The 27,875-nt window shown below is 40.5% G+C and overlaps 3 protein-coding genes across 3 annotated transcripts; all 3 read right to left on the reverse strand.

The window, feature by feature from the left end:
• Window positions 1-466: 466 nt before the first annotated feature.
• Window positions 467-8,675, reverse strand: LOC141756081 (interferon-induced protein 44-like). Its single transcript, XM_074615561.1, has 8 exons — window positions 8,659-8,675; window positions 8,310-8,360; window positions 8,036-8,069; window positions 6,373-6,568; window positions 2,977-3,123; window positions 2,681-2,858; window positions 2,318-2,418; window positions 467-867 (listed from the first exon to the last, which is right to left on the reverse strand). The coding sequence occupies exons 2-8, from the start codon at window positions 8,356-8,358 to the stop codon at window positions 673-675; spliced, it is 900 nt and encodes a 299-aa protein (XP_074471662.1). The 5' UTR covers window positions 8,359-8,360; window positions 8,659-8,675; the 3' UTR covers window positions 467-672.
• Window positions 8,676-12,786: 4,111 nt separating this feature from the next.
• On the reverse strand, window positions 12,787-16,676 carry LOC141756087 (interferon-induced protein 44-like). The gene is made up of 7 exons (XM_074615570.1): window positions 16,474-16,676; window positions 16,127-16,168; window positions 15,980-16,013; window positions 15,591-15,786; window positions 13,987-14,133; window positions 13,691-13,868; window positions 12,787-13,410 (listed from the first exon to the last, which is right to left on the reverse strand). Exons 2-6 carry the CDS (start codon window positions 16,164-16,166, stop codon window positions 13,815-13,817), a joined length of 471 nt encoding a protein of 156 aa, XP_074471671.1. The 5' UTR covers window positions 16,167-16,168; window positions 16,474-16,676; the 3' UTR covers window positions 12,787-13,410; window positions 13,691-13,814.
• A 3,590-nt stretch (window positions 16,677-20,266) lies between these two features.
• LOC141756086 (interferon-induced protein 44-like) lies at window positions 20,267-24,850 on the reverse strand. The gene is made up of 8 exons (XM_074615569.1): window positions 24,658-24,850; window positions 24,316-24,357; window positions 24,170-24,203; window positions 23,781-23,976; window positions 22,766-22,912; window positions 22,481-22,658; window positions 21,219-21,319; window positions 20,267-20,495 (listed from the first exon to the last, which is right to left on the reverse strand). Exons 4-8 carry the CDS (start codon window positions 23,832-23,834, stop codon window positions 20,301-20,303), a joined length of 675 nt encoding a protein of 224 aa, XP_074471670.1. The 5' UTR covers window positions 23,835-23,976; window positions 24,170-24,203; window positions 24,316-24,357; window positions 24,658-24,850; the 3' UTR covers window positions 20,267-20,300.
• Between the last annotated feature and the right edge of the window lie 3,025 nt (window positions 24,851-27,875).

Raw genomic sequence — 27,875 nt, forward strand, 5'->3', positions numbered from 1 at the left:
CTGTTTGTTGGATGGTGAGTGTGTATTTTTGGGGCCTTGGAACAATGGGAGTTTGTTTTTCAGGGTAACAGACTGTCGGACAAATGGGCTTTTTCGGTCCAATGGGACATTTGTCGGACTATTGGTGTTTTGGAATAAAAATGGACCATCCCGTTCTCAACACCAAGTAATGTACGACAAACAGTACTACCTCAACAATCAAATAAAGGACAATGTATGGCTTGAGATCAACCAGCAGCTGGGATACGATGAAGATGGTAATATACCTGATATGCACTTGCTAACATTATTTTAGTCACGGAACGGGGCTAGCCACAACAGCTAATGTTAGCATCAAATTTGGGGTCCGATTAGTTTATGTATTGTGTACTTAACTAAGACATTCAGTGGTTTTGGCTCATTGACGAAAAATGGAACACGGCAATGTGGCTAATTGCACCGATTTTCTGTATTTCCGCACTGTATTTTTGCATCACACTAAGAAAAGTATTCAAGTCATGAATATTTACTGAGAAACACTGATGATTTGAGCCAGCTTTCTGGGGGCTTTAAAGCTATAACACATACAAACAAATAAGCAAAGAAATCATGCAGAAGATTGTGTTAGAAATCATGCTGGTTAATGTTGCAGATTGTTATTTTGACAGCATGAAATACGTTTTTATGCTGCAATCAAGCAGATGTGTCTGAAGCTTCAGGCTGACTGTCGTGGGAGTTGATGAAGTCATCTCCGAAGTTGATGATGGATTTCAGTGAGCTCAGGATCAGTGAGTCAACGTCACTGTTGAGGTCGATTTCTTCATGGTAGTTCTTCACAGGGAAGATGCAGTTCATGGGAATACCCACATCTACACTGAACTCCTCCATCTACATTTAAAAAAATCACAACATTTCTGTTCACAAATTACAGCTCAGAACGATTAAGACTAAGCATTGAACCAAGCCAACCATCTACAAGATGAATCATGACCATTAAACATTTGATTCTGAGCAAAAAAGCATTGGAAAACGGGAAAAAGGCAAAGGTAAAAAGACTGTTTATATAATTATTATAAGAGTGAAGGAGCTACTCATCCCTTAAACCATTGTGAATTTCTGCTTCTGGAAACTCCTGAAAAACTTTTAAATGAAATGTCGATCTAAAATAAGACAGATTTAGAAACTGCATGCCTTATTTCTCACCGCACCTCGTTTACAGAACCACATTTATATTTCCGTGATATCATCCAGCAGCGCGTAGAGGAACGTACCCTTACTATCCGTTTGCAGGTGTGGTAAACATTGTTATTTTAACAGCGAGCTCCACCAATCAGACCGTCGCTGTTACACTTAGGATTGTGGGTAGTGCAGTACGTCTCCAGGACATCGCGAATAAACAACACAGTCTCACGGCAGTTTGTGTACAAAAACACAAATTCCCCTTTTTTTTCTTGACGCTCAGCAGGACTTTCAACAACGTATTTTTAGTGCTTTTTCCCACGAATATCCAGCAACAAGTGATGCATGTGTCAATTTCCGCTCCAGTCTTTTCAAAACGAAACTACTCAGTTAGGTTTAGGAAAAGATCGACTTGGTTAGGCTTAGGCAACAAACTACTTAGTTAGGTTTAGGAAAAGATGGTGGTTTGGGTTAAAATAACTCCGTAAGTTCCGTACCTGAAGTATGGAAGTTACGTGACAAATAAATCAACGTTGACTTCTGGTTTCACACGGGACACGAACACCGGTCTTCTGGGTGAAAGTCACTTGTTTTTTGATCCACCCATCCACCCCGACCCCGACCCCGACCCCGACCCCATCCCTATGCTGCGTTCACCACTAATTATACTTCCTGGTTCACAACTACGTGGATTATGAGAATTGATTTTGTGTTGACCATCATGAAAAAAATGTGAAATCCGTGTCTATGTACACAAATCAATACATTCAATTTCATGACTATTTCACAAACTGCTGTGCGATCGTTTCACAATCTCGTAGCTCGTGGTTAGTCTACCTTGGATGGTTACAACATTATGGCTAATAATCAAATCTGCGATTCAGAATATGAATGGGATTTTCACTTCCTGAACCTCACTGTTGAGCTCTATAGTCAACAGTCTATGATCTGTATATAACAGCAGTAATCCTACAACAGGAACTTTCTGTTCCGTGTATTTGAATTGGCCAGGACCCTGGGACTGGATATCAGAAAAGGTATAGGAAGAGAATAAATCGGATAGTGCTCATATATTTAAAATGTTTTGACCTTATAACTCAATACATTTTCAACTGACTCCATCTCTGTGCAAATTCATATTATTATTAATTAAACATACCTTTTCCTTCAGGTACTTGAGCTTGTAGACCTTCTTTAAATCATCTTTGATTTCAGGACAGGCCTGGTCAATCATGGTGAGAATGGCCACTTGAGGAATATCTGTCAGGACAAAAAGCAGAAAACTACTGAGGCCCGTAACTGACATGAATAACTTTCTCAACTAACACTCGTGATCCTGGAGAGTGAGTGACAGTACATATTGAGAGAAACTAGTACTTTCTTCAGCCATTGTTAAAAAAACAAGCCAACAATACTTGCTAGCCAGAGAATTATTCTGCCTCCACTTAACGCTCCGCCCACAAAATACATCATCATGTTTACTACAGAAAAGAGGTCTACAAAGAGAGATTTCTACTCTCACCCAGTTTAGTGGCTTCCATCCTGATCTCCCGAATCTTCCGCACAGTTTCATCTCTCACTTGAGAAACTGTGTTGGCAGGAACAACACAAACCAGAACGTGCACTTTGTCGTTGTCAGTTGGATGTTCGTTGTAGAAAGCATTAGGCCTAAGGTCCGTCAACATTGATTCAGGATCGAACTGGAAAACAGGTTCAAATCAAGTTAAATGACAATTGCACTATAAATAACTTATAATTAAAAATAATAATATTAAGTAATTATGTGGAAAAAATCTGCAAAGTTTGCAGTAACTGTACCTTGTAACCGTCCTTCACATGTCCCATCATAGCCAGTTTGACGTCATTCACAAGGACACCTTTGGTTGGATGCAAGCCCATGATGTCATTGAAGACAAAAGGGTAAAAGGTCTTTGGATTTCCTTTTGGGATCTTGAAGGTTGTGTACTATAAAGCACATATAGAGAAAAGCGTTATTATCACTGTGAGCAAAAACAGACTGCATTAATAACTTTGAATAAACAATCGACCAGTACTCTATGCAGCAACAGGGGCGAGGCTTCAAGGCTCTGAGGACCGAGGAAGCCAAGTAATTGGCCTGCTTCGAACGGGGACGTGCTTTGAATGGGCATGCCCCTGATAATGTTACAAGCAGCACTCCCGGGGAATAAGCAATTGGCCCGCTCGGAACAGGCATAACCCAACAACGCTGCAAACAGCACTCCTGGAAGACAAGCAATCTCCCTGCTTGGAACGGAAACTTACTTTGAAGGGGCACGCCCCCCGATAACGCTGCGAGCAGCACTCCTGGGGGACAAGCAATCGGCCCACTCGGAACGGGAACATGTTCGGAAGGAACGGGAACAAGCTTTGAACGGGCACACCCCCTACAACGCTGCAAGCAGCGCTCCCAGAAGCCAAGTAATCGGCCCGCTCGGAACGGGTACGTACTTTGAAGGGGTGCGCCCCCAACAACGCTGCGAGCAGCACTCCTGGGTGCCAAGCAATCAGCCCGCTCGGAACGGGAACGTACTTTGAAAGGGTACGCCCCCAACAACGCTGCAAGCAGTGCTCCCGGGGGCCATGCAATAGGCCCACTTGGAACGGGAAAGTGCTTCGAACGGGCTCGCCCCCCGGATAACGCTGCAAGCAGCACTCCCGGGGAACAAGCAATTGACTCGCTCGGAACAGGAACGCGCTTCAAACGGGCACACCCTCAATAATGCTGCAAGCAGCACTCCCGGAAGCCAAGCAATCGCTCGAAATGGGAACGCACTTCGAACGGGAATACCCCCGATAACATTGCAAGCTGCACTCCTGGGGAACAAGCAATCGGCCTGCGTGGAACGGGCACAACCCGACAATGCTGCAAGCAGCACTCCTGGAAGTCAAGCCACCTGCCCGCTCGAAACGGGAACACGCTTCGAACAGGCACGCCCCCAACAACGCTGCAAGCAGCACCTCCGGAAGCCAAGAAATTGGGCCGCTCCGAACGGGCACTGCTCTAGTAATTAAAATTATTCAAAGAAAGAAGAAACAGCAGACATAAATGAGAACACATCAGAAACATTTTGAACATTTCTCATGACCTTTACTTACTGAGAAGTAGAGGCAGCTTCAGTTGACTAAACCTGCAACCTTAAAGGGACTATTTGTAAGAATCAGAAATGCTTGTTAATAGCGACACCTGTGGCCGTTTGCGCTTGTGCTCGCTCTAAATAGACATGAACGAGCATCGCTCAAAACAGTGAGGAGACACACGTCAGCTAAAAGCACAATATCACTCTATATTTCAGCTGCTTTGCAGTAATGTTAGCTGACCAGACGAAGGTCTCTCCATGAATCAGTGCTGATCCTAGTGTTGGCTTTTGGCCGCGGCCGGAGGGAACAGGGGAGACACCGGAGTTTTGGTCGGAGACGATAACGTTACTCTCTGCGGAGCCCCGTCACTTCACAAGACACGGGAAACCTCTGTTGGTCTGGAGGAGCTGCAGCAGTTATTTCTGCACAAACGTCCACTGTACATTCACTAGATATTCTCAGAGCTACGAAGTCTTCTGCAGTGTGGAGTGAGCGCGCATGCACGTGAGGTGGAGCTAGCTGACTGAAGGCAGGCAGAGGAGCAGAGTACAGCAGAGACTCCGGTCCTGGAGACCAAAGCTACGGTCTCCCCCGTGTCCTCCGACCGTGGCCAACACTGTTTAACAGACGGGCTTCACTAGATACAACTTTGCTGTTTTCGTGCTTCCGTGTAGTTTGTGTTGGAGTCTTGTCTGAACAGCGTAGCCACACGCGAGCGCGCATGGGACACCGACAACAACTCAACTTAACTTAACTTTATTGTAGCCCAAAGTGATTCACAGTGCAAGATTAAAACAGCACAGATTTAAAAAAAAGACAAAAACAAGACAAAAAATAAACAATATCATTTTGCAAAACAACAATAAACCATAAAATGTTCAATTACATAAAGTTCAGTAGAATAAATAGGCTCAAGAGATAGAAATATTATGAAAATCAATGATTAAGTCTTAAAAACTGAGGCAATAAATGACGAGGCACCTTAAAGGGACTATTTGTAACTTTCAGAAATGCTTCTTAACAGCGACACCTGTGGCCGTGAAATCAACGAAAGTCAGCGTCGAGCTCGCGCTTTCTCGCTCTAAATATACCTGAACGAGCATCGCTCAAAACAGTGAGGCGACACACGTCAGCTAAAACCACAATATCACTCTATATTTCAGCTGCTTGGCAGTAATGAAAGCTGACCAGACGAAGGTCTCTCCATGAACATGATTTAGATCTGATCCTAGTGTTGGATTTTCCTGCCTAAGTGCAGGCTGAAGCAGCGGGGCTCTGCAGCGTGTCTCCCTGCTCTCTCCGCTCGCAGCCGGAGAGAGCAGAGGAGACACCGGCACCCGGTCGGTAACGAGAAGACAACGTAACTCTCTGAAGAGCTCGGTCACTTCACAAGACACGGGAAACCTCTGTTGATCTGGAGGAGCTGCAGCATTTATTTCTGCACAAACGTCCCCTGTGCATTCACTAGATATTCTCAGAGCTAAACTAACTCTTCTGCAGTGTGGATTGAGCGCGCGTTCACGTCTAGAGGTGGAGGACGCGCGCGCTGTCTGAGTGAAGGAGAGCAGGCAGCGGAAACGAGGCTCCGGCCACCGAGCGCGCATGTGTGCCGACCCGCTACATTTATACGCTTAAAAAGTTACAAACAGTCCCTTTAAGTAAAAGCCAGGCTAAAAAGATAAAGGTTTCCTCTAAAAATGTCCAAGTAGGTGGAGTCCTCACAAGAAGTCAAACAGGAAGTCAATTAAGGCTTCCCGTCAGCTGTGGGCCTTAAACAGTTTATGTGCAGCAGTTGTGTCACTGCTGCATGTTCAGAAACTTGTCTTCCTGAATAATAGTTGTATTAGTGGATTGTTCTGCTGTTGTTTTAATATGATGCTATGATCTCTTTTATCCATAGCTTTACTTCCCTTTGTTTTAATATTGTTTACTTTAAAGTGACTTTAAGCTGCTGTTCTTATGGAGTTTTATTATAACTTTATTTCTCTTCCACTGCAAAGGCAGAAACCTCTCATTTTGTAATCTTTGGTTGAAAAGTAGTAAAATAAATACGAATAAAAGTTTGCAAAGTTTTGGAATGTTTTCTTTATCAACACAATCAAAAGTTCCTCATACCTTTTTGGTGAAGCAGCCTGCAGAGGTGTTGTCCACCAAAGCTTGTGCGTACATTCGGCCACGTAAGATACTTTCGACAGAGTTGATGAAACTGGACTTTCCAGCTCCAACCGGTCCGTAAAGAAGAATCCTGAGCTGCTGGCCTTCAGTCTGAGGTTTGTAGTCCTTCACATACTGCAGAACGCTGGATTGGTCTCTGCTCAGAGAAGGAGACGTTAATAGAATAAGAATAAGAATATTTCACCTTGTTTATCAAATTTGAGTTGTGAATCCAAAATGACATATTTTACTAATAATTTTCACATATTTTTTCAGAATTTTTTTGTTTACATATTTTTTTGATATTTGCCACAATTTTGTTCACATATTTTACTAATAATTCTTTTTATACTTTTCTGACATTTTTCACATATTTGTTCAGATTTTTTTCAAAAAGAAATTTCACATATTTTACTAATAATTTTCTAACATTTTTTGGATATTTTTTGGACTTTTTTTTGGCTATTTGACTTTATTTGATAGTGATAGTGATAGTGATAGTTAAGAAAGGGGGAGAGAGAGGGGATGACATGCAGCAAAGGGGTTGGATTCAAACCCCGGTGTTATTTAACTACAAACCACAATCTTTTCTTAAACCTAACTAAGCAGTTTTGTTGCCTAAGCCTAACCAAGTCAACCTTTTCCTAAACCTAAGCAGTTTTATTTTGAAAAGACTGGAGCGGAAATTGACACATGCGTTGCTGGACATTCGTTGGAAAAGAGAAATTTGTGTCTATGTACACGAATCAAATAGAATACATTTTGTGACTATTTCACAAACTGCCGTGAGACTGTGTTGTTTGATAACAAAAAAGAGAAAAAAGGTGTGAAATTTTTCATAAATCAAGAGAAATACAGAACAATTATGAGTCTCCCGGGGAAATCGGGAAGGTTAGCAAATGTTTTTTTCTTCATTTTAAGAATAAAAAACTATTAACAATACATTTAAAAACAGTTTTTTTGACAACAACATGTTTTAGCTCTTTAAAGTATTCACATTTGACCTTAATCAAGGAGTTTAAAGAAGTTATAATTATTATAGTATTTAATTCATATATAGTTATGATTAAGTGGTTCTGTTCCGTCTGTGTTCACACTTTGAGATGCTGATAAGAAGAAGATTCAACCAGCAGCAGCAACAGGAAGTCAACAGTAAATAACAGCATGCTGCCCTCTGCTGGGGCTCTCTGCTGATACAACTGTTAAATAAATTCACTGTCATAGTCAGTGTGAGCTCAGAAGTGACACAGGTTATGATTTTCTTTTAATAATAATAATAATAATAATAATAATAATAATAATAATAATAATACAGTTTATTTGGTGGCGCCTTTCAGGACACCCAAGGACACCTTACAAAGATAAAATACATACTCGATTTTCCCTTTTTAACATTTTGCAACATGCGTTTGTACACAGTCTCTCAGACATTCTGGTGATCTTTGACAGGAGACGTTACATTAGAGTCATCTTATAGAAACTTTCACCAGATCTATGTCACACAACAACTGGGAAGTTAATCAGGATGTCATCAAATGAGGAAACAAACAGAACAGGTCCATCACAAGTACATTTGTTACGTTTATAAGTGAAAGATTTTGTTGAAAAAGGTGCAGATACTCACTCCCACTTTATGTCCCTCCATGGTTGGATGAAAACTGACGAATGCATGACAGATTTTCAGACAAAAAAGAAGATAGTGGAAATACAGTCATCGTGCAACAATGTGTAGTTTTAAACAAGAAATATGTTATTTTTAAACAATCTTACATTGACGAGCTGCTTCAGGGACTTGGGGTTCGGACTGTCCACCTCCCGTGGCTGGAGAATAAAATACAGTCATCATGCAACAATATGTAGTTTTAAACAAGAAATATGTTATTTTTAAACAATCTTACATTGACGAGCTGCTCCAGGGAATTGAGGTTTGGACTGTTCAGCTCCCATGACTGGAGAATAAAATACAGTAAAACTCTGAGTTCATATTTCAATGTGTGAGTGACACTCAACCAAACACATAAAAAAACAGCAGCACAAGACGCAGAGTTGAATCAAATTAAACTACATTATACTGAGAGACACAAAATCTCAATATTATAAAAAAAAAAAAGATTAATTTTGCCATGATGACATCAGTTCTTACAATGATCATATTTTGTATATTCTATTCAAAACAAATAAAAACTATTTCACAATCACAGGAAGAACAAATGTATTACACGTCTGTGGATAATGGAAACGTCGTACCTGGGTTGTTGTTCTGGAACAGTGAAAGCCTGAATATGAGCGTTGGACTATGAGTAGTATTTTATGTAGTCATCAGTTAGACACACCCAAAATACGCAGAAGTCTTTTCAGACCACAAGCCTCACACTTTCACTTTCATTTTCAGCAGGATGTAGAAAAAAAACAACAGTAGATGTCACATAGAAGTGGTTTACATCATCTGAAAGCTGAGAACTTGAAGACTAATTTGAGGTGCAGCTCAGCACTGTGTGTCAAGTTGTTCTAGTAATAAATCCGAAATAAACATGAATTAATTCATTAATTATTTAAAATTAATTGTAAAAGTGTTTATACGGGCTTAGAACATTATGATAGAAGTATATGATGGTCATCTCCATGCTCTATTATGTCTCATAGGTTGTTGCAGCAATTTTTGGGTTGATGCTATTTGGTGCAAAATTTAACCATTTTTTTACCACTTGAGAATTGATAAAAATGATCAATAATCCCTCCAAAATCCCACATTAAGACACCAAGACCTTGAGGAACACCGTAAAAAAGCCATGCTGTGATTTGGAATCAAAAACTTTAGACATCTGGAGATTTCTGCAAGAATTGCATTTCTTGGCAATTGTATGACGAGCACTTCTGTTGTGTAAACTGCTCAGAAACCCCCTTAATGTCAATCGTCAAAGCAGAGTTCTTTTCCTCTGTCTTTTGAGCTGCGACCAGCAGCTCTATAGCTCACTCTGCTCATCTACATCGCCAATATTGTACGACTCTCTTTCTGACTGACTTTACTGAAGGATAGTTAACTATAGGCATCCAAAGATTTATACGCCCTCAATTTATCTTTACAGCGCTGCCGTTGGCCACCAGCCCGCTGGGCGGACGGCTGGCTACTTAGCTAGCTTAGCTTGCTAATACCACCATCATGCAACACAGAAAATAAGCCAAACAAAGTTGTCCCTCATCTGGAGATAGCACTGTGCTTTCCTACGCTGTGACCAGAGTGTGAGGATGAAGCATTAAAATGTTAAATTTGACTCATTTAGCTACTGGCTAGTTAGCTAGCTACCTTGCTAATTCCAACATGCTAAAGAAAAAGAGCCCAACAGCGGACAGCGCCAGGTCACGGTCCGTCTGCCTCACTCCTCGCCGCTAGGAGACGACTTCACCGGGAGGAGAGCAGGCGTTAGCTAGCTAGCTTGTCAGTCTCCAGACAATCTAGCTAGCTAACTAACGTTATCCAGCCGTCTACTCCTCCTGAAGTAGTTTGCCAGTGGCGTAGGGGTCGGCTAATCTGGTCCCGTTGGTTAATGTTAACTTTCTCAACTAACACTGGTGATCCTGGAGAGTTCTCTGGAGAATTCTGGTGCCGTTGGCATAGAACCGTACTTGACCGTTAGCTTGTGGTCTGTAGTAGCCAGCAGAGCGATGTTCTGGGCCGGACTAGCCCCATATCTGTGACCTTAGCACTTTGTACAACACATTACATGATTCAGTAACGCGACGTTCCGAGGTCACAGATAGTGTTGGTGGTTTGTGTTTAGATAGCTGCTGGAAAAAACAGTTTACATTCCCAAAAGAATGCCACCTGATTTAATAACACAGGTGAGGGTGGAGGCCAACAGTCCTCTGCTCCGTATTGCTCCGAGAGATACAGATTTGACAACAACAAATTATTAGAAGATTAGAAAAGCAAGATTTATTGTGTCCAGCTGTTCATTGAAGCTACATGGTGGTGACATTTGTGCAATATTACAATACAAGACTTAAAATATTTGGTATCTTTTGGATCTCTATTAGAAATAATATAAAGTTGGGCATCTCTTTGCTCGCAGGACGTCCCCTCTCTCTCCACTTTACTGTCTATCTTCGGCTGTACTACTATCTACTAAAAGCAAAAAAAAGAGAGAAAGAAATTAATATAATGTTTTGTGGGTTTCAAAAATGTTGATTGTTAATGGGATAATCAACATGAGTTGATGGAGACACTGTTGGATTGAGGGATTTCTGGAAAATGGAACACGGCAACGCGGATAATTCGCACCGATTTTCTGTATTTCCGCACTGTATTTTTGCATCACACTGAGAAACGTTTTTAAGTCATGAATATTTACTGAGAAACACTGATGATTTGAGCCAGGTTTCTGGGGGCTTTAAAGCTATAACACATACAAACAAATAAGCAAAGAAATCATGCAGAAGACTGTGTTAGAAATCATGCTGGTTAATGTTGCAGATTGTTATTCTGACAGCATGAAATACGTTTTTATGCTGCAATCAAGCAGATGTGACTGAAGCTTCAGGCTGACTCTTGCGGAAGTTGATGAAGTCATCTCCGAAGTTGATGATGGATTTCAGTGAGTTCAGGATCAGTGAGTCAACGTCACTGTTGAGGTTGATTTCTTCATGGTAGTTCTTCACAGGGAAGATGCAGTTCATGGGAATACCCGTATCTACACTGAACTGCTCCATCTACATTTAAAAAAATCACAACATTTCTGTTCACAAATTACAGCTCAGAACAATCAAGTCTTTTGTAGTCACTGCACTGATCTGATCTGATTGGACAGTTGGACCGAGACTGATCTTATTAAGTGGATGAGGTATTGGCGAGACATTACGATCGATCATGCATTTTAAAATGAGGGCCGTGGTTACCCGTTGCTGTGAAACTGAAAGTGTTGACAATGCCATTTGTGGTTAGCTACCTTTGTTACAACTTTACAAGAACTTTCTGTTGTCAGAATTGGAAGACTGCGTTGTAACAATAGTGATGACAATCCAACAATGATGGAAACTTTATACAGCAATTGGACAGTTGTGTGCAGATGAGAACTTCAAACTCCTTGATCATACTGACCACTTTCATGAGTTGTTCCTGATTAACTCTGAATCAGCTGCTGAGCGGCACAAAACTAGTAACAACTCATTAATTACTGATTACATTAAACATTAGTTACTGCTTTTGTACAGTACTTGGGGGGGGGGGACTAAAAAAGGGTAAGTAATCATAAGCTAATCATGACGTAATGAGGAACTCCTCAGTAACTATTCAGTATTTTGTCTCACTTTATTTTTTTGCAAAAATTCCATAATATCCTTTCAGCATGTTGTAATTCAAGTGTTCTGAGAGACTAAACTAGACTTCTGCTCCTCCTCATGGCCTTGTTTTCAGGCTTTAAAAAATCTAGCCCGTGATGGGAGACTGACCAATCAGAGGTCATTTCAGAGAGAGAGAGCGTTCTTATTGGCTGTGCTCCGGCTGGTGGGCGGTGCTTGGTATTATCCTCCAGATCAGCTCTGATTGGTTGTTTTCCTCCGGTCTGGGAAATCTTGCAGATGCCATTAGAGCACCGGAGGACACAGAGGAACACAATTTTTTTTCAGATTACCTGTCTCAAATACTACTATAAGGATATAGTGACTGGATCTCCCAGTCTGTTCTGTAGTAACTCATCATTATCTACTATATAGTCCTCCATTAAGAATTATAAGAGATGTACTCATTAACGATTCATCAATTATCAAGTCGTTCCTGATTTGTTCCAAACGAGTCGCCATGATGTCACGGTTTGAAACCCGGGAGCAGACTACGGAGAAGAATGTACGAGCACGTACCCTCACTAGCTGTTCGTGGGTGTGGTAAACATTTCCATGGTAACAGCGAGCTCCAGAAATCAGAGACTTTGCCGTTACACTTAGGATTGTGGGTAGTGTAGTATTTCTCCATGACATGGCGAATAAAACATGTTTTTCTTAAAACAAGGTTGATATCACACAGACTTGTGGCTTCTACAGGAGCAGATATCGTTTCACAATCTCGTAGCTCGTGGTTAGTCTACCTTGGATGGTTACGACATTATGGCTAATAATCAAATCCACGATTCAGAATATGAATGGGATTTTCACTTTCTGAACCTCACTGTTGAGCTCTATAGCCAACAGTCTATGATCTGTATACAACAGCAGTAATCCTACAACAGAAACTTTCTGTTCCTTGTATTTGAATTGGCAAGAGCCTGGAAAGGAAGAATAAGTTGGATAGTGCTCATTTTCAACTCACTCCATCTTTGTGCAAATTCATAATACTATTAAAGATCGGGTCGACGATGTTGGAAAGCTATCATAATTTGAAAGTAACATCGTCTCAGGAGCTCCGTCTAAACCCTCCCCCCCCCCTCTCCTCGGGGCTCCTTCCAAGGCAACGCCCCCCCACACACACACACATGCACACACATGCACGAGCACCGCCGCATCGTAACTACTTCACAGACACAGAGCGGAGAGAGGACCTCAACTCAACAACGCTACCTCACGACAAGGGACCGCGGCAGTGCTACTGCAGGGCTGAGTTTTCTCTTCCATTCTCCAGGAAACGTGCGGCAGCGACGCGCTTTGAGTTCAGGCTGGTGCCCGCCAAGGGTAGAGAACGAGCACGGAGGCAGAGAGGCATCTGATAGGTTCTTTCCAAGCGGACCACGAGGCAGTGATTGGTAGATGTTTTTACAGGATTACAGCAGCTACAGATGACGGCTCTTTTACGGTCCTTTTTCAAAGCTCATCAGTAATGGATCGCTGTCGGGGTGTAAACACCATTTCAACCAATAGAACACATAGTGTCTACTGGAGACCATCGTCAACCCTGCCTTTAAGTTAAACATACCTTTTCCTTCAGGTTCTTGATCTTGTAGACATTCTTTAAATCGCCTTTGATTTCAGGACAGATCTTGTCAATCTTGGTGAGAATGGCCCCTTGGGGAATATCTGTCAAAACAAAAGGCACAAAACTACTGAGTCCCGTAACTGACATGAATAACTTTCTCAACTAACACTCGTGATCCTGGAGAGTGAGTGACAGTACATATTGAGAGAAACTAGTATTTTCTTCAGCCATTGTTAAAAAAACAAGCCAACAATACTTGCTAGCCAGCGTTAGCTAAGGTGTTCAGAGAATTATTCTGCCTCCACTTAACGCTCCGCCCACAAAATACTTTACCATATTTACTAACAGAAAAGAGGTCTATAAAGAGAGATTTCTACTCACCCAGTTTACTGGCTTCCTTCCTGATCTCCCGAATCTTCTGCACAGTTTCCTCTCTCCCTTGAGAACCTGTGTTGGCAGGAACGACACAAACCAGAACGTGCACTTTGTCATTGTCAGTTGGATGTTAGTTGTAGAATGCATTAGGCCTAACGTCCGACAACGTTGATTCAGGATTGAACTGGAAAACAGGTTAAAATCAAGTTAAATGACAGTTGCACTATAAATAAATTATAACTAAAAATAATAATATTAAGTAATTATGTGGAAAAAATCTGCAAAGTTTGCAGTAACTGTACCGTGTAACGATCCTTCACATGTCCCATCATAGCCAGTTTGACGTCATTCACAGGGACACCTTTGGTTGAATCCAGGCCCATGATGTCATTGAAGACAAAAGGGTAAAAGGTGTTTGGACTTCCTTTTGGGATCTTGTAGGTTGTGTACTATAAAGCACATATAGAGAAAAGCGCAGCATTTATTATCACTATGAGCAAAAACATTGTTTAATCCACAACTGAGGTTGACTGACAACGTTCACACCAGCGTAAACAAACCGAAACAAACCGAACGGGCTAACGCAACAATTTGTTGGAGCTGAATCAAACAGTTAAGGTGTAACACCACCCTAAAAGTCAAGAGAATGTCTCCGCTTCAAGCCTTTTAAAATTCTGGGTCACATTTCATCTAACTTACTATACAGCTAGGAATCTCTGTCTGTCTATGTATGTGCGTGTGTCCTTCGCATATCTCAAGATTTGTTCATCCAATCTTCTTCACACTTAGCAGGTGTATTGCTGGGGACACAAGAATGTGCAGTGTCGAAGTTGGTGCAATTCGGACATGTGAGAGGTTCAAAATTAATAACTATGAATATTAATAACTTTGAATTAACAATCGACCAGTACGCTATGCAGCAGCGGGGGGTGGGGCTTCAAGGCTCTGAGGACTGAGGAAGCCAAGCAATCGGCCCCCCATAACATCGGGCATGACAACGCTGTAAGCAGGGCTCCTGGAAGCAAAGCAATCGGCCCGCTTGGAACGGGAAAGCGCTCCGAACGGGCACTGCTCTAGTAATTAAAATTATTTATAGAAAGAAAAAACATCAGACATAAATGAGAACACATCAGAAAAGATTTTGAACATTTCTAATGACCTTTACTTACTGAAAAGTAGAGGCATTTCAGTTGACTAAACTCAACCTTAACCACAGTTGCAGAATATTGTAACTGCTCTTGTACAATTTCCTGTGGCTAAATAAACAACTCAACTTAACTCAACTTTATTGCAGCCCAAAGTTTTCACAGTGCAAGATTAAAACAGCACAGATAAAAAACAAGACAAAAACGAACAAAAAACAGGCAATAAAATCTTCAAATATATAAAGGCCAGTAGAATAAATAGGCTCAAGAGATAGAAATATTATGAAAATCAATCAATAAGTCTTAAAAACTAATAAACTAATAAATGACGAGTTAAGTAAAAGCCAGGCTAAAAAGATAAAATGTCCACGTAGGTGGAGTCCTCACAGGAAGTCAAACAGGAAGTCAGTTAAGGCTTCCTGCCTTAAACAGTTTATGTGCAGCAGTTGTGTCACTGCTGCATGTTCAGAAACTTGTCTTCCTGAATAATAGTTGTATTAGTGGATTGTTCTGCTGTTGTTTTAATATGATGCTATGATCTCTTTTATCCATAGCTTTACTTCCCTTTGTTTTAATATTGTTTACTTTAAAGTGACTTTAAGCTGCTGTTCTTATGGAGTTTTGTTATAACACTTTATTTCTCTTCCACTGCAAAGACAGAAACCTCTCACTTTGTAATCTTTGGTTGAAAAGTAGTAAAATAAATATGGATAAAAGTTTGCAAAGTTTTCTTTATCAACACAATCAAAAGTTCCTCATACCCTTTTGGTGAAACAGTCGTGAGAGGTGTTGTACACCAAAGCATGCGTGTACATTCGGCCATGTAAGATACTTTCGACAGAGTTAATGAAACTGGACTTTCCAGCTCCAACCGGTCCGTAAAGAAGAATCCTGAGCAGCTGGCCTTCAGTCTGAGGTTTGTAGTCCTTCACATACTGCAGAACGCTGGATCTGTCTCTGCTCAGAGAAAGAGACGTTACATTAGAGTCATCTTGTAGAAACTTTCCATGTTATAACCAGATGTCACACAACAACTGGGAAGTTGATCAGGATGTCATCAAATGAGGAAACAAACAGAACAGGTCCATCACAAGTACACTTGTTACGTTTGTAAGTGAAAGATTTTGTTGAAAAAGGTGCAGATACTCACTCCCACGGTATGTCCCTCCATGGTTTGTCGAAAACTGATGAATACATGACAGATGTTCAGACAAAATAAAAGATTGTGAAAAATACAGTCATCGTTTAACAATGTGTAGTTTTAAACAAGAAATATGTTATTTATAAACAATCTTACATGGAGGAGCTGCTCCAGTTTTGGACTGTTCAGCTCCCATGACTGGAGAATAAAATACAGTAAAACTCTGAGTTCATATTTCAATGTGTGAGTGACACTCAACCAAACACATAAAAAAAAAAACAGCAGCACAAGGCGCAGAATTGAATCAAATTAGACTACATTATACTGAGAGACACAAAATCTCAATATTATAAAAAAAAATGTGATTAATTTTGCCATGATGATATCAGTTCTTACAATGATCATATTTTGTATATTCTATTCAAAACAAATAAAAAGCTATTTCACAATCACAGGAAGCAACAAATTTATTACAAGTTTATGGATAAATGGAAACGTCGTACCTGGGTTGTTGTTCTGGAACAAAGTGTAAGCCCGAATGTGAGCGTTGAACTAAGGGTAGTATTTTATGTAGCCGTCAGTTACAGACACACCGGAAATTCACCGAAGTCTCTTCAGACCACAAGCCTCACATTTTCAGTTTCATTTTCATCAGGATGTTTTCTACTTTTCTTAACGCCTTACCAAACGGTAAGGTTGGGGGATGGGATGTTTTGAAGAAGATAAAAAAACAAAAGTTGATGTCACATAGAAGTGGTTTACATCATCTGAAAACCGGGAACTTGAAGACTAACTTGAGGTGCAGCTCAGCACTGTGTGTCAGGTTGTTCTATTAATAAATCAAAAACAAACATGAATGAATTCATCAATTATTTAAAATTAATTGTAAAAGTGTTTAGAACATTATGATAGAAGTACATGATGTTCATCTCCATGCTCTATTATGTCTCATAAGTTGTTTCAGCAATTTTTGGGTTGATGCTATTTGGGGACAATGACATGGCTGGGTAGCTAGCTAGTCTGGTTGTTAAACATACTGTGAATTTATATTTACCGTTTTGTTATTGCCGTTGAATCTTGCTAGTATAATGTTAGTTTTATGCCAGCATAGCATTCGCTTTCTGGCTCGTAGCTGAGCCAGAGGGTTCTATGAGCTGAGCGGACTAGAAATATCTCCCATTGCCATGTCATACCTAAGGTTCGTCCTATTTACTGGAGCAGTAAACAACGTTTCCATTCCATAGGAACCTTATGGGATGGTAATGATTGTTCCAGGTAATGTAACCCTCAGGTGTTACCAGGGAAACGGAGTGAATGAATTTTGAAAAACTTTAGATTTTGGTTGCAAAATGCATAAAAATATAAATCAATGGTCTACATTTTTTTTTTGGCAAGTGACATATAAGCGAGATAATGCCCTTCAAGTTGTCCTCAGTGACCTGCGTGTCGGACGGTTCTGACCTCGACGTCGTCCAATAGTTCCCGATAATGGACACCTCGTCGGGCATTATCCACTATTTCTTTATAGTAGACCGTTGCTATGGGCGCAGTTCTGATGTCGGACTCTGGCGGACCGTTTATGTGTCAAATTATTGATTTATTAAGTAGGTATCTGTGTAATAAGCGGAATAATGTACAGCTAGCGGGTCATTGTTGTGAAAGAATCCACGCTCTGCGTCGGGGTGCAGCATCGCACCTTACTCATCTGTTCAATCTCACTTTGGTCAAATACATGACTTAAGTTCACGTCCTCACATCACCAGTTCCTCAGTAGCACAGACCACACTTTACATCTGTTAAATTCTCAGGTGGCTGTCAGTTTCATCTGAACGGTTTCCTTTTTGAAGATTGAAACTTTCTCCTGACTCTTCAAACAGCCCCACAGTGTGACATTTATTGTTTTCACCACTAAACTTTCTTACAATCCACATTGAGGCCTCACTGCTGGGAAATAAATAAGAATCTTTCAATTCCTCAATTCAGGATTTTTGACAGTGAATCAAAGAGCTGATCTGTTTAACCCTATTGTGGTATTCGTATTTTTGTTATTCACCCAAATGTCATGGGTCTGGTGGACCCATGACATTCGTTGACATTACTACTCCTAACTCTCAACAACGTTTCCATTGCATAGGAACCTTATGGGATGGTAATGATTGTTCCAGGTAATGTAACCCTCAGGTGTTACCAGGGAAACGGAGTGAATGGATTTTGAAAAACTTTAGATTTTGGTTGCAAAATGCATAAAAATATAAATCAATGGTCTACATTTTTTTTTTGGCAAGTGACATATAAGCGAGATAATGCCCTTCAAGTTGTCATCAGTGACCTGCGTGCCTCAATGTCGTCCATTAGTTCCTGATAATGGACACCTCGTCGGGCATTATCCCTTACATAAACTACAGCCTCCAGAATGACTATAAAATTAAATCAACACTTATCAGACACCGTCAAGAAAATTGAGCATTTATAACTTTATAAAAATATAGGAATTGTTGCAGGGCTGATGTATTGATGCTCAAGACCCTCCTGACTTGGATTAGTTTGACTTATTATTTCAATTTTATTTATTATTTCTATATTGTGACTCTATTTCTTACTTTTGTATTTTATTGTGAGGAACATTCTCTCTTCTGATCGAGAAAGGTTCTATATGTATTTGACTTACTTACTTATTGGATCGTATTAATATAAGTGTACCTAATAACTGTTAAGTCTGCATATCCTTTCAGTTTCTTCTCTGTCATGTGATTTAATGGAAAATGGTCAGGACCACAAGAGTAAACAGGATGTTGAACTTACAGAGCGAGCACAGGAACTCGTGGAATGTGAAACGGGGGGTGTGCTTCCTGTGCTCTGGTTCAGTTTATTGAGGTTGCTGATCACACATCATTAGAACTGTGTGCGTATGTGCACGGGTTTCTATTCGATTGTGCTGATGTTTTGGTTGGTTGGGTGTATGCTTGTGTATACTACTGTATTCTTATATTTATGTTGTTTATGCTGATATGTTATGTTTAAAATCAATTATTTTATATTTTGTCTTTAAATGTAAAGCACTTTGAGTTTAATTATGTAATGAAATAAAAACAGTTTATTCTTATATTAATGACTAATCTCTCATACCATGTAAATACGTCAACAAAACATGCCATGGTTACAGAAATACTCTGTACTACTTTGTGTCAAATAAATTAAATGTTTTTTTTTCCCAGAAAGACTTGGACTCCAATGGTTTGACTTTCAGATGTCACTTAACATGTTCATATTACATTTTAATGGTGTTAATAATAGTGATGACATTGTGCTGAACGTTCAAAAAGCAGATTTATTGTGTTTCAACACAGGATAAACATCATGAGTTGTCTGTTGGATTGAGGGATTTGTACAGCAAATTAAAGGCCCTGAAAACATATTTTCTAAATCAGCTTCTAATTATAAATGATGGAATTTTACATGAGCACACAAAGTTAGAACAGTTTCAGTTAGTTCAGCCCGTTCACACGGAAAAGCGTATAAATGCCATGATAATGCGCAAGGCGTTTAGCGTGCAATAATCAGCCTTTCTTGATTTCCGTGTGCCATTTGTACGCCGTGTATCCTCTACTGACTGCAATGTAAACGCCTTTGTGTATAAATGCTACGGTAAGAGTTAGTGACGTAGTATAAAAAGTGAGAAAGACATCTGATGGTGGGTGGGTCCAACAAACACAGGACTTTTAACCAGGAGACCGTTGTTGACCGGTGTTTTGTTTTGTAAGTTACGTTAGTGACGTTTGTCGTGAGGATTTAACGCTGTTTTTCTTTTACGTTTGTGACGCGTTTTCTGTGGTTGTGTTACGTTGTTTCCGTATGTGTTTTACCTAGTCTACGTTCTTATTTTAAACCCAACCATGACGTTTTCCCTCACCCTAACTAAGTGGTTTTCTTGCCTAAACCTAACTGCGGACGTTGCGAAAAGGCCTAATAACATGCCAAACGTCTGTGTAATGTCGTGGTATTTATGCGCCTCCCTGTGAGACCGGGTTGGTTGATTCATGAGAGACTTTATTTGTTATCTGTGCTCTCCTCACTGATTTGAAGTGGGTGGGACTCAGTTGGAAAAAGATGATGTCACATATTTCATGTCATATGTCATTTAAATCTGATCAAACCACACCCACACAGTGCTAAAGAAGGAGATTAACTGACTAGTTGAACGTTTTTTTCTTCTTTATTTTAATTGCTGCTTATTAAAAGCTGTTTCACATCAAGCATTGATTTTCATCTGAAAAATCAATTTTTTTGACATCATCATTTTGACAGCATCAAATACGTTTTTATGCTGCAATCAAGCATATGCGACTGAAGCGTCAGACTGACTCTTGTGAAACTTGATGAAGTCATCTCCGAAGTTGATGATGGATTTCATTGAGCTCAGGATCAGTGAGTCAATGTCACTGTTGAGGTCGATTTCTTTATGGTAGTTCTTCACAGGGAAGATGCAGTTCATGGGAATACCCACATCTACACTGAACTGCTCCATCTACATTTAAAAAAATCACAACATTTCTGTTCACAAATTACAGCTCAGAACGATCAAGACTTTTGTACTCACTGCACTGATCTGATTGGACGGTTGGACTGAGACAGAGGACACAGGCAGTGGCTCTTCTGAGGGAGGCTGCATCTCTATTTTCGTAATATCAGAGAAAGTTTCCAAACGAGTCGCCATGATGGCACGGTTTGAAACCCGGGAGCAGACCACGGAGAAGAATGTACGAGCACGTACCCTCACTAGCTGTTCGTGGGTGCGGTAAACATTTCCATGGTAACAGCAAGCTCCACAAATCAGAGACTTTGCTGTTACACTTAGAATTGTGGGTAGTGTAGTATTTCTCCATGACATGGCGTTTTCCTTAAAACAAGATTGATATCACACAGACTTGTGGCTTCTATAGGAGCAGATATCGTTTCACAATCTCGTAGCTCGTGGTTAGTCTACCTTGGATGGTTACGACATTATGGCTAATAATCAAATCCACGATTCAGAATATGAATGGGATTTTCACTTCCTGAACCTCACTGTTGAGCTCTATAGCCAACAGTCTATGATCTGTATACAACAGCAGTAATCCTACAACAGGAACTTTGTGTTCCGTGTATTTGAATTGGCCAGGACCCCGGAAAGGAAGAATAAGTTGGATAGTGCTCATTTTCAACTGAGTCCATTTCTGTGCAAATTCATAATATTATGAATTAAACATACCTTTCCCTTCAGGTACTTGATCTTGTAGACATTCTTTAAATCATCTTTGATTTCAGGACAAGCTTCGTCAATCCTGGTGAGAATGGCCACTTGAGGAATCCCTGTCAGGACAAAAGGCAGAAAACTACTGAGTCCCGTACCTGACATGTATACAAACGGACCACAGCTGAATAATAGACCCGAGAATAGATCATTTTTATGTCAATGTCATGATGACATCACGGTGTTAGCTGGAGGCGAAACAAAGGAAAGACTGGAGGCTAACACCAGCAGTGGGCTAAAGTTACACATCTAAAATGTCATCTTGCTGTGTTGTTGGGCGCCAGAATCCAGATATCACAGACATCTGAGATGACAAACTGTGATTCGAGGCTCTAGTGAGCTACAATATCTACAATATCGATATGGAGAGTAAATGTTGCTAATATTTAGCCTTCTGCTAACCGCAGCCGATAGCTCACAACTGCGATTAGCAACCTTTTCTCTCCATCTCTGAAACGCTTTGCCGATATTGTACGACTCTCTTTTTGACTGACTTTACTGAAGGATAGTTAACTACAGGCATCCAAAGATTTATACGACTTCAATTTATCTTTACAGCGCTGCCGTTGGCCACCAACCCGCTGGTCGGACGGCTGGCTACTTAGCTAGCTTAGCTTGCAAATTCCGCCATGCTGTCATGAAACACAGAAAATGAGCCAAACAAAGTTCTCCAGCGGCGTAGGGGTCGGCTAATCTGGTCCCGTTGGTTAATGTTAACTTTCTCAACTAACACTTGTGATCCTGGAGAGTGAGTGACGGCACATACTGAGAGAAACTAGTATTTTCTTCAGATTAAATAAATAAGCCAACAATACTTGCTAGCCAGCGTTAACTAACGTGTTCAGAGAGGGAGGCAATAACGTTTCTCTTCCTGCTTCAGCCCCGGCACCGACCCGCTTTTGCTTCAGCAGGAAAAGCCAACACTAGGATCAGCAGTGATTCATGGAGAGACCTTCGTCTGGTCAGCTAACATTACTGCCAAGCAGCTGAAATATAGAGTGATATTGTGGTTTTAGCTGACGTGTGTCGCCTCACTGTTTTGAGCGATGCCCGAGCAAGCGCAAGCCCGACGCTGACTTTCGTTGATTTAACGGCCACACGTGTCGCTGTTAACAAGCATTTCTGAAAGTTACAAATAGTCCCTTTAACGCCCCACCCACAAAATACCTCATCATGGTTACTAACAGAAAAGAGGTCTATAAAGAGAGATTTGTGCTCACCCAGTTCAGTGGCTTCCTCCCTGATCTCCCGAATCTTCTGCACAGTTTTCTCTATCACTTGAGAACCTGTGTTTGCAGGAACAACACAAACCAGAATGTGCACTTTGTCGTTGTCAGTCTGATGTTCGTTGTAGAAAGCATTAGGCCTAAGGTCCGTCAACGTTGATTCAGGACTGAACTGGAAAACAAGTTAAAATCGAGTTAAAGCACAATAAATGCACTATAAATAAATGATAATAAAATTTGCGTGGAAAAAAAAATCTGCAAAGTTTGCAGTAATTGTACCATGTAACCTTCCTTCACATGTCCCATCATAGCCAGTTTGACGTCATTCACAAGGACACCTTTGTGTGGATGCAGGCCCCTGATGTCATTGAAGACAAAAGGGTAAAAGGGCTCTGGGCCCATTTTTGGGATCTTGTAGGTTGTGTACTATAAAGCAAATATAGAGAAAAGTGCAGCAAATATTATCGCTGAGTAAAAATAAACGCATCAATACCGAGCTAGCATATAGTAAACTGTGTTAGATTCAGTGTTTCCGTTGGTAACATTTATCTTTGCAGCACTCCCGGAAGCCAAGCAATTTGACCGCTCAGAACGAGAACGCGCTTCGAACGGGCACTGCTCTAGTACTTAAAGTAAGTAAGTTAAGAATTTGGAACATTTCTCATGACCTTTACTTACTGAGAAGAAGAGGCAGTTTCAGTTGACTGAACTCAACCTTAACCACAATGGTTGCAGAATATTGTAGCTTTACAACTTTCTGTTTCTGTCAACTTTATTGCAGCCCAAAGTGATTCATAGTGCAAGATTAAAACAGCAGAGACAAAAAACAACACAAAAATCAACATCAATAGAATATTGCAAAACAACAATAAACAATAAAATGTTCAAATAAATAAAGGTCAGTAGAATAAATAGGCACAAGAGATAGAAATATTATGAAAATGAATGATTAAGTCTTAAAAGCTAAGGCAATAAATGATGAGCCACCTATCACCTGCTGTTGTTTTAAAATAATGCAATCTCATTTATCCATAGTTTTATTTCCCTTTGTCTAAACTATATATATATATATATATATATATATATATATAGTCCAAACATTGTTTACTTTGAAGTGACTTTAAGCTGCTGTTCTTATGGAGTTTTGTTATAACACTTTATTTCTCTTCCACTGCAAAGGCAGAAACCTCTCACTTTGTAACCTTTGGCTAAAAAGTAGTAAAATAAATACAAATAAAAGTTTGCAAAGTTTTGGGATGTTTTCTTTATCAACACAATCAAAAGTTCCTCATACCTTTTTGGTGAAAGAGTCGCCAAAGGTGTTGGCCGCCAAAGCTTGTGCGTACATTCGGCCATGTAAGATACTTTGGACAGAGTTGATGAAACTGGACTTTCCAGCTCCAACCGGTCCGTAAAGAAGAATCCTGAGCAGCTGGCCTTCAGTCTGAGGTTTGTAGTCCTTCACATACTGCAGAACGCTGGATCTGTCTCTGCTCAGAGAAGGAGACGTTACATTAGAGTCATCTTATAGAAACTTCCCATGTTATGACCAGATGTCACTCAACAACTGGGAAGTTAATCAGGATATCATCAAATGAGGAAACAAACAGAACAGGTCCATCACAAGTATATTTATGACGTTTGTAAGTGAAAGATTTTGTTGAAAAAGGTGCAGATACTCACTCTCACTTTATGTCCCTCCATTGTTTCTCGAAAACTGATGAATACATGACAGATGTTCAGACAAAATAAAAGATTGTGGAAATACAGTTATCGTGCAACAATGTGTAGTTTTAAACAAGAAATATGTTATTTTTAAACAATCTTACATTGAGGAGCTGCTTCAGTTGTGGAAGGTCCACCTCCCATGACTGGAGAATAAAATACAGTAAAACTCTGAGTTCATATTTCAATGTGTGAGTGACACTCAACCAAACACATAAAAAAACAGCAGCACAAGACGCAGAGTTGAATCAAATTAAACTACATTATACTGAGAGACACAAAATCTCAATATTATAAAAAAAAATGTGATTAATTTTGCCATGATGATATCAGTTCTTACAATGATCATATTTTGTATATTCTATTCAAAACAAATAAAAAGCTATTTCACAATCACAGGAAGCACAAATTTATTACGCGTTTGTGGATAAATGGAAGCGTCGTACCTGGGTTGTTGTTCTGGAACAAAGTGTAAGCCCGAATGTGAGCGTTGGACTAGGGGTAGTATTTTATGTAGCCGTCAGTTACACACACACCGGAAATTCACCGAAGTCTCTTCAGACCACAAGCCTCACATTTTCAGTTTTATTTTCATCAGGATGTTTTCTACTTTTCTTAACGCCTTACCAAACGGTAAGGTTGGGGGATGGGATGTTTTGAAGAAGATAAAAAAACAACAGTTGATGTCACATAGAAGTGGTGTACATCATCTGAAAGCCGGGAACTTGAAGACTAACTTGAGGTGCAGCTCAGCACTGTGTGTCATATTGTTCTATTAATAAATCAAAAACAAACATGAATGAATTCATTAATTATTTAAAATTAATTGTAAAAGTTTTTAGAACATTATGATAGAAGTACATGATGTTCATCTCCATGCTCTATTATGTCTCATAAGTTGTTGCAGCAATTTTTGGGTTGATGCTATTTGGTGCTAAATTTAACAATTTTTTTACCAATCAAGAATTGATAAAAATGGTCAATAATCCCTCCAAAATACCACATTAAAGGTCTCATATTATGCTCATTTCCAGGTTCATAGATGTATTTTAATGTTGCACTAGAACATGTTTACATGCTGCAATGTTCAAAAAAACCTTTATTCTTCTCATACTGTCAGCCTGCATATACCAGCTCAGAGGCTCTGTTTGACAGAAGCTGATTCACAGCCTGTCTCCTCCCACTCTGCTCTGATTGGTCAGCGTTTCTGTCAATCAAACATCCTCAACAACACAGCGTCAACTCCCCCTACCCAGAGAAGTTCGCGGAAAGAGAGAGAGCTAAGAGAGAGGGAGAAGCAGAAGAGTTAATAAACTCATTTCAAGTTTATAAACCAGAAACTTCACCCAGCGCACGTTGCCGGAGGAATCTGATCAGAAATCGGCGACATATGATCAACATCTGCGGTCCAGATTCCAGGTTTTCCTGACGGTTTCTCTCAGGTAAATAATACTATTTATATCTCTGTTAGTTAACTCAGTGTTTACCTCATGCATCAACTCTGTAAACCGTAAACATACACTCTGTTTTACGTCTGTCTTTACAGATCCATCTGTGAGAAATGACCGACAGAATCATCCCAGAGGAGAACAGACAGCTGTGAGCAGACAGCTGAGAGCAGACAGCTGTGAGCAGATAGCTGTGAGCAGACAGCTGAGAGCAGACAGCTGAGAGCAGACAGCTGTGAGCAGACAGCTGAGAGCAGACAGCTGAGAGCAGATAGCTGTGAGCAGACAGCTGAGAGCAGATAGCTGAGAGCAGACAGCTGAGAGCAGATAGCTGAGAGCAGACAGCTGAGAGCAGATAGCTGAGAGCAGATGGGAGATACAGAGCTAACCCATTAGCATGTAGCTACATGCTAATGGGTTAGCTACATGCTACCGCTATGAGACGGTGTGTAAACACAGCGACCATCAGGGTGGAAAATAGAAGATGTGAAACAGTTCATTATTTCTGGTAAAAGACACCTGATAAACGTCTAAAAGTAATCAGAGTAATGGTGTTTTAGTTACAGTAGAAGCTGTCACTGTGTTACCATGACTACAGACCACCGGAGCTTAGTTCACCGGAGCTGAAAGACTTTCTCCTGTACCATGTCAACATAACTAACTAACAGGTGGGATGATTAAAAATGCTGTGAATAATTAATATTGTCATCTGTCAACTCAAATAAAGTTTGACTGTGAAACAGAAATGTGTTGTGTTGCTTACAGTCACTATTTACTACCTGTACTCTGCTACATGCATGACATCAAATATATATAATATATAAATATCAGCTGTTTAAACAGTGTAATTACATAAAGCCTTTGTGAAAGAACATGTTATATTTAGATGATGGGAGTACATGAAGACTGTTCTGCTGCTACACTAACAGTAGGAGCTACTTTGCTCAAGTTCGGTTGACAAGGAGAGACAGTGACGCGCTGTGGGGCGGGGTCAGCTAGCTGCGCGTTCTCTGGTTCCACCAACCCATCGCTTGCAATTCTCTAATGACGTCAGAAGAGAAGGAAAAGCTGCGATGTGATTTTCAACACCCATTTCCGGACAAATGGAGCAGGAGAAAAAGAGAGAGGATGGTCTTTTATGATACTGTGGTGACCTGTAGACACACTGGGGACAGATATTGATGTTTAAAAGACATGGAAAAGTGCATTTTGCATAATAGGTGACCTTTAAGACACCAAGACCTTTAGGAACACCATAAAAAAAAGCCATGCTGTGATGGGATCAAAAACTTTAGACATTTGGAGATTTCTGCAAGAATTGCATTTCTCTGCAATTGTATGACGAGCACTTCTGTTGTGTAAACTGCTCAGAAACCCCCTCATCGTCAATCGTTAGAACAGAGTTCTTTTCCTCTGTCTTTGTTAGCTGCAACCAGCAGCTCTATAGCTCACTCTGCCGGTCGGTCGGTTGACAAAGCTTCTGAAACGCTTCATTTATATCACCAATTTTGTACGACTCTCTTTTTGACTGACTTTACTGAAGGATAGTTAACTATAGGCATCAAAAGATTTATACGCCCTCAATTTATCTTTACAGCGCTGCCGTTGGCCACCAGCCGCTGGTCGGACGGCTGGCTACTTAGCTAGCTTAGCTTGCTAATACCACCATCATGCAACACAGAAAATAAGCCAAACAAATGTCCCTCATCTGGAGATAGCACTGTGCTTTCCTACGCTGTGACCAGAGTGTGAGGATGAAGCATTAAAATGTTAAATTTTACTCATTTAGCTACTGGCTAGTTAGCTAGCTACCTCGCTAATTCCAACATGCTACAGAAAATGAGCCCAACAGCGGACAGCGCCGGGTCACGGTCCCTCTGCCTCACTCCTCGCCGCTAGGAGACGACTTCACCGGGAGGAGAGAAGGCGTTAGCTAGCTAGCTTGTCAGTCTCAATCAGACAATCTAGCTAGCTAACTAACGTTATCCAGCCGTCTACTCCTCCTGAAGTAATCTCCAGCGGCGTAGGGGTCGGCTAATCTGGTCCCGTTGGTTAATGTTAACTTTCTCAACTAACACTGGTGATCCTGGAGAGTTCTCTGGAGAATTCTGGTGCCGTTGGCATAAAACCGTACTTGACCGTTAGCTTGTGGTCTGTAGTAGCCAGCAGAGCGATGTTCTGGGCCGGACTAGCCCCATATCTGTGACCTTAGCACT

The sequence above is a fragment of the Sebastes fasciatus genome, chromosome 18 (genome assembly GCF_043250625.1).
Source record: "Sebastes fasciatus isolate fSebFas1 chromosome 18, fSebFas1.pri, whole genome shotgun sequence".
NCBI lineage: Eukaryota > Metazoa > Chordata > Actinopteri > Perciformes > Sebastidae > Sebastes > Sebastes fasciatus.

Coding starts and splice junctions, on each gene's coding strand:
- LOC141756081 (XM_074615561.1), bottom strand. CDS start 8,358: ATGGGAGCTGAACAGTCCAAACCTCAATTCCCTGGAGCAGCTCGTCAA. Junction 8,070..8,309: donor CCCTGGAGCAGCTCGTCAAT/GTAAGATTGTTT, acceptor TGCATTCGTCAG/TTTTCATCCAACCATGGAGG. Junction 868..2,317: donor TCAAGTACCTGAAGGAAAAG/GTATGTTTAATT, acceptor TTTTAAATGTAG/ATGGAGGAGTTCAGTGTAGA.
- LOC141756087 (XM_074615570.1), bottom strand. CDS start 16,166: ATGGGAGCTGAACAGTCCAAAACTGGAGCAGCTCCTCCAT. Junction 15,787..15,979: donor TGGAGGGACATACCGTGGGA/GTGAGTATCTGC, acceptor TTCTCTGAGCAG/AGACAGATCCAGCGTTCTGC. Junction 14,134..15,590: donor ACGACTGTTTCACCAAAAGG/GTATGAGGAACT, acceptor TGTGCTTTATAG/TACACAACCTACAAGATCCC.
- LOC141756086 (XM_074615569.1), bottom strand. CDS start 23,834: ATGTACGCACAAGCTTTGGCGGCCAACACCTTTGGCGACTCTTTCACC. Junction 21,320..22,480: donor GGAGGAAGCCACTGAACTGG/GTGAGCACAAAT, acceptor TTGTCCTGACAG/GGATTCCTCAAGTGGCCATT. Junction 20,496..21,218: donor TCAAGTACCTGAAGGGAAAG/GTATGTTTAATT, acceptor TTTTAAATGTAG/ATGGAGCAGTTCAGTGTAGA.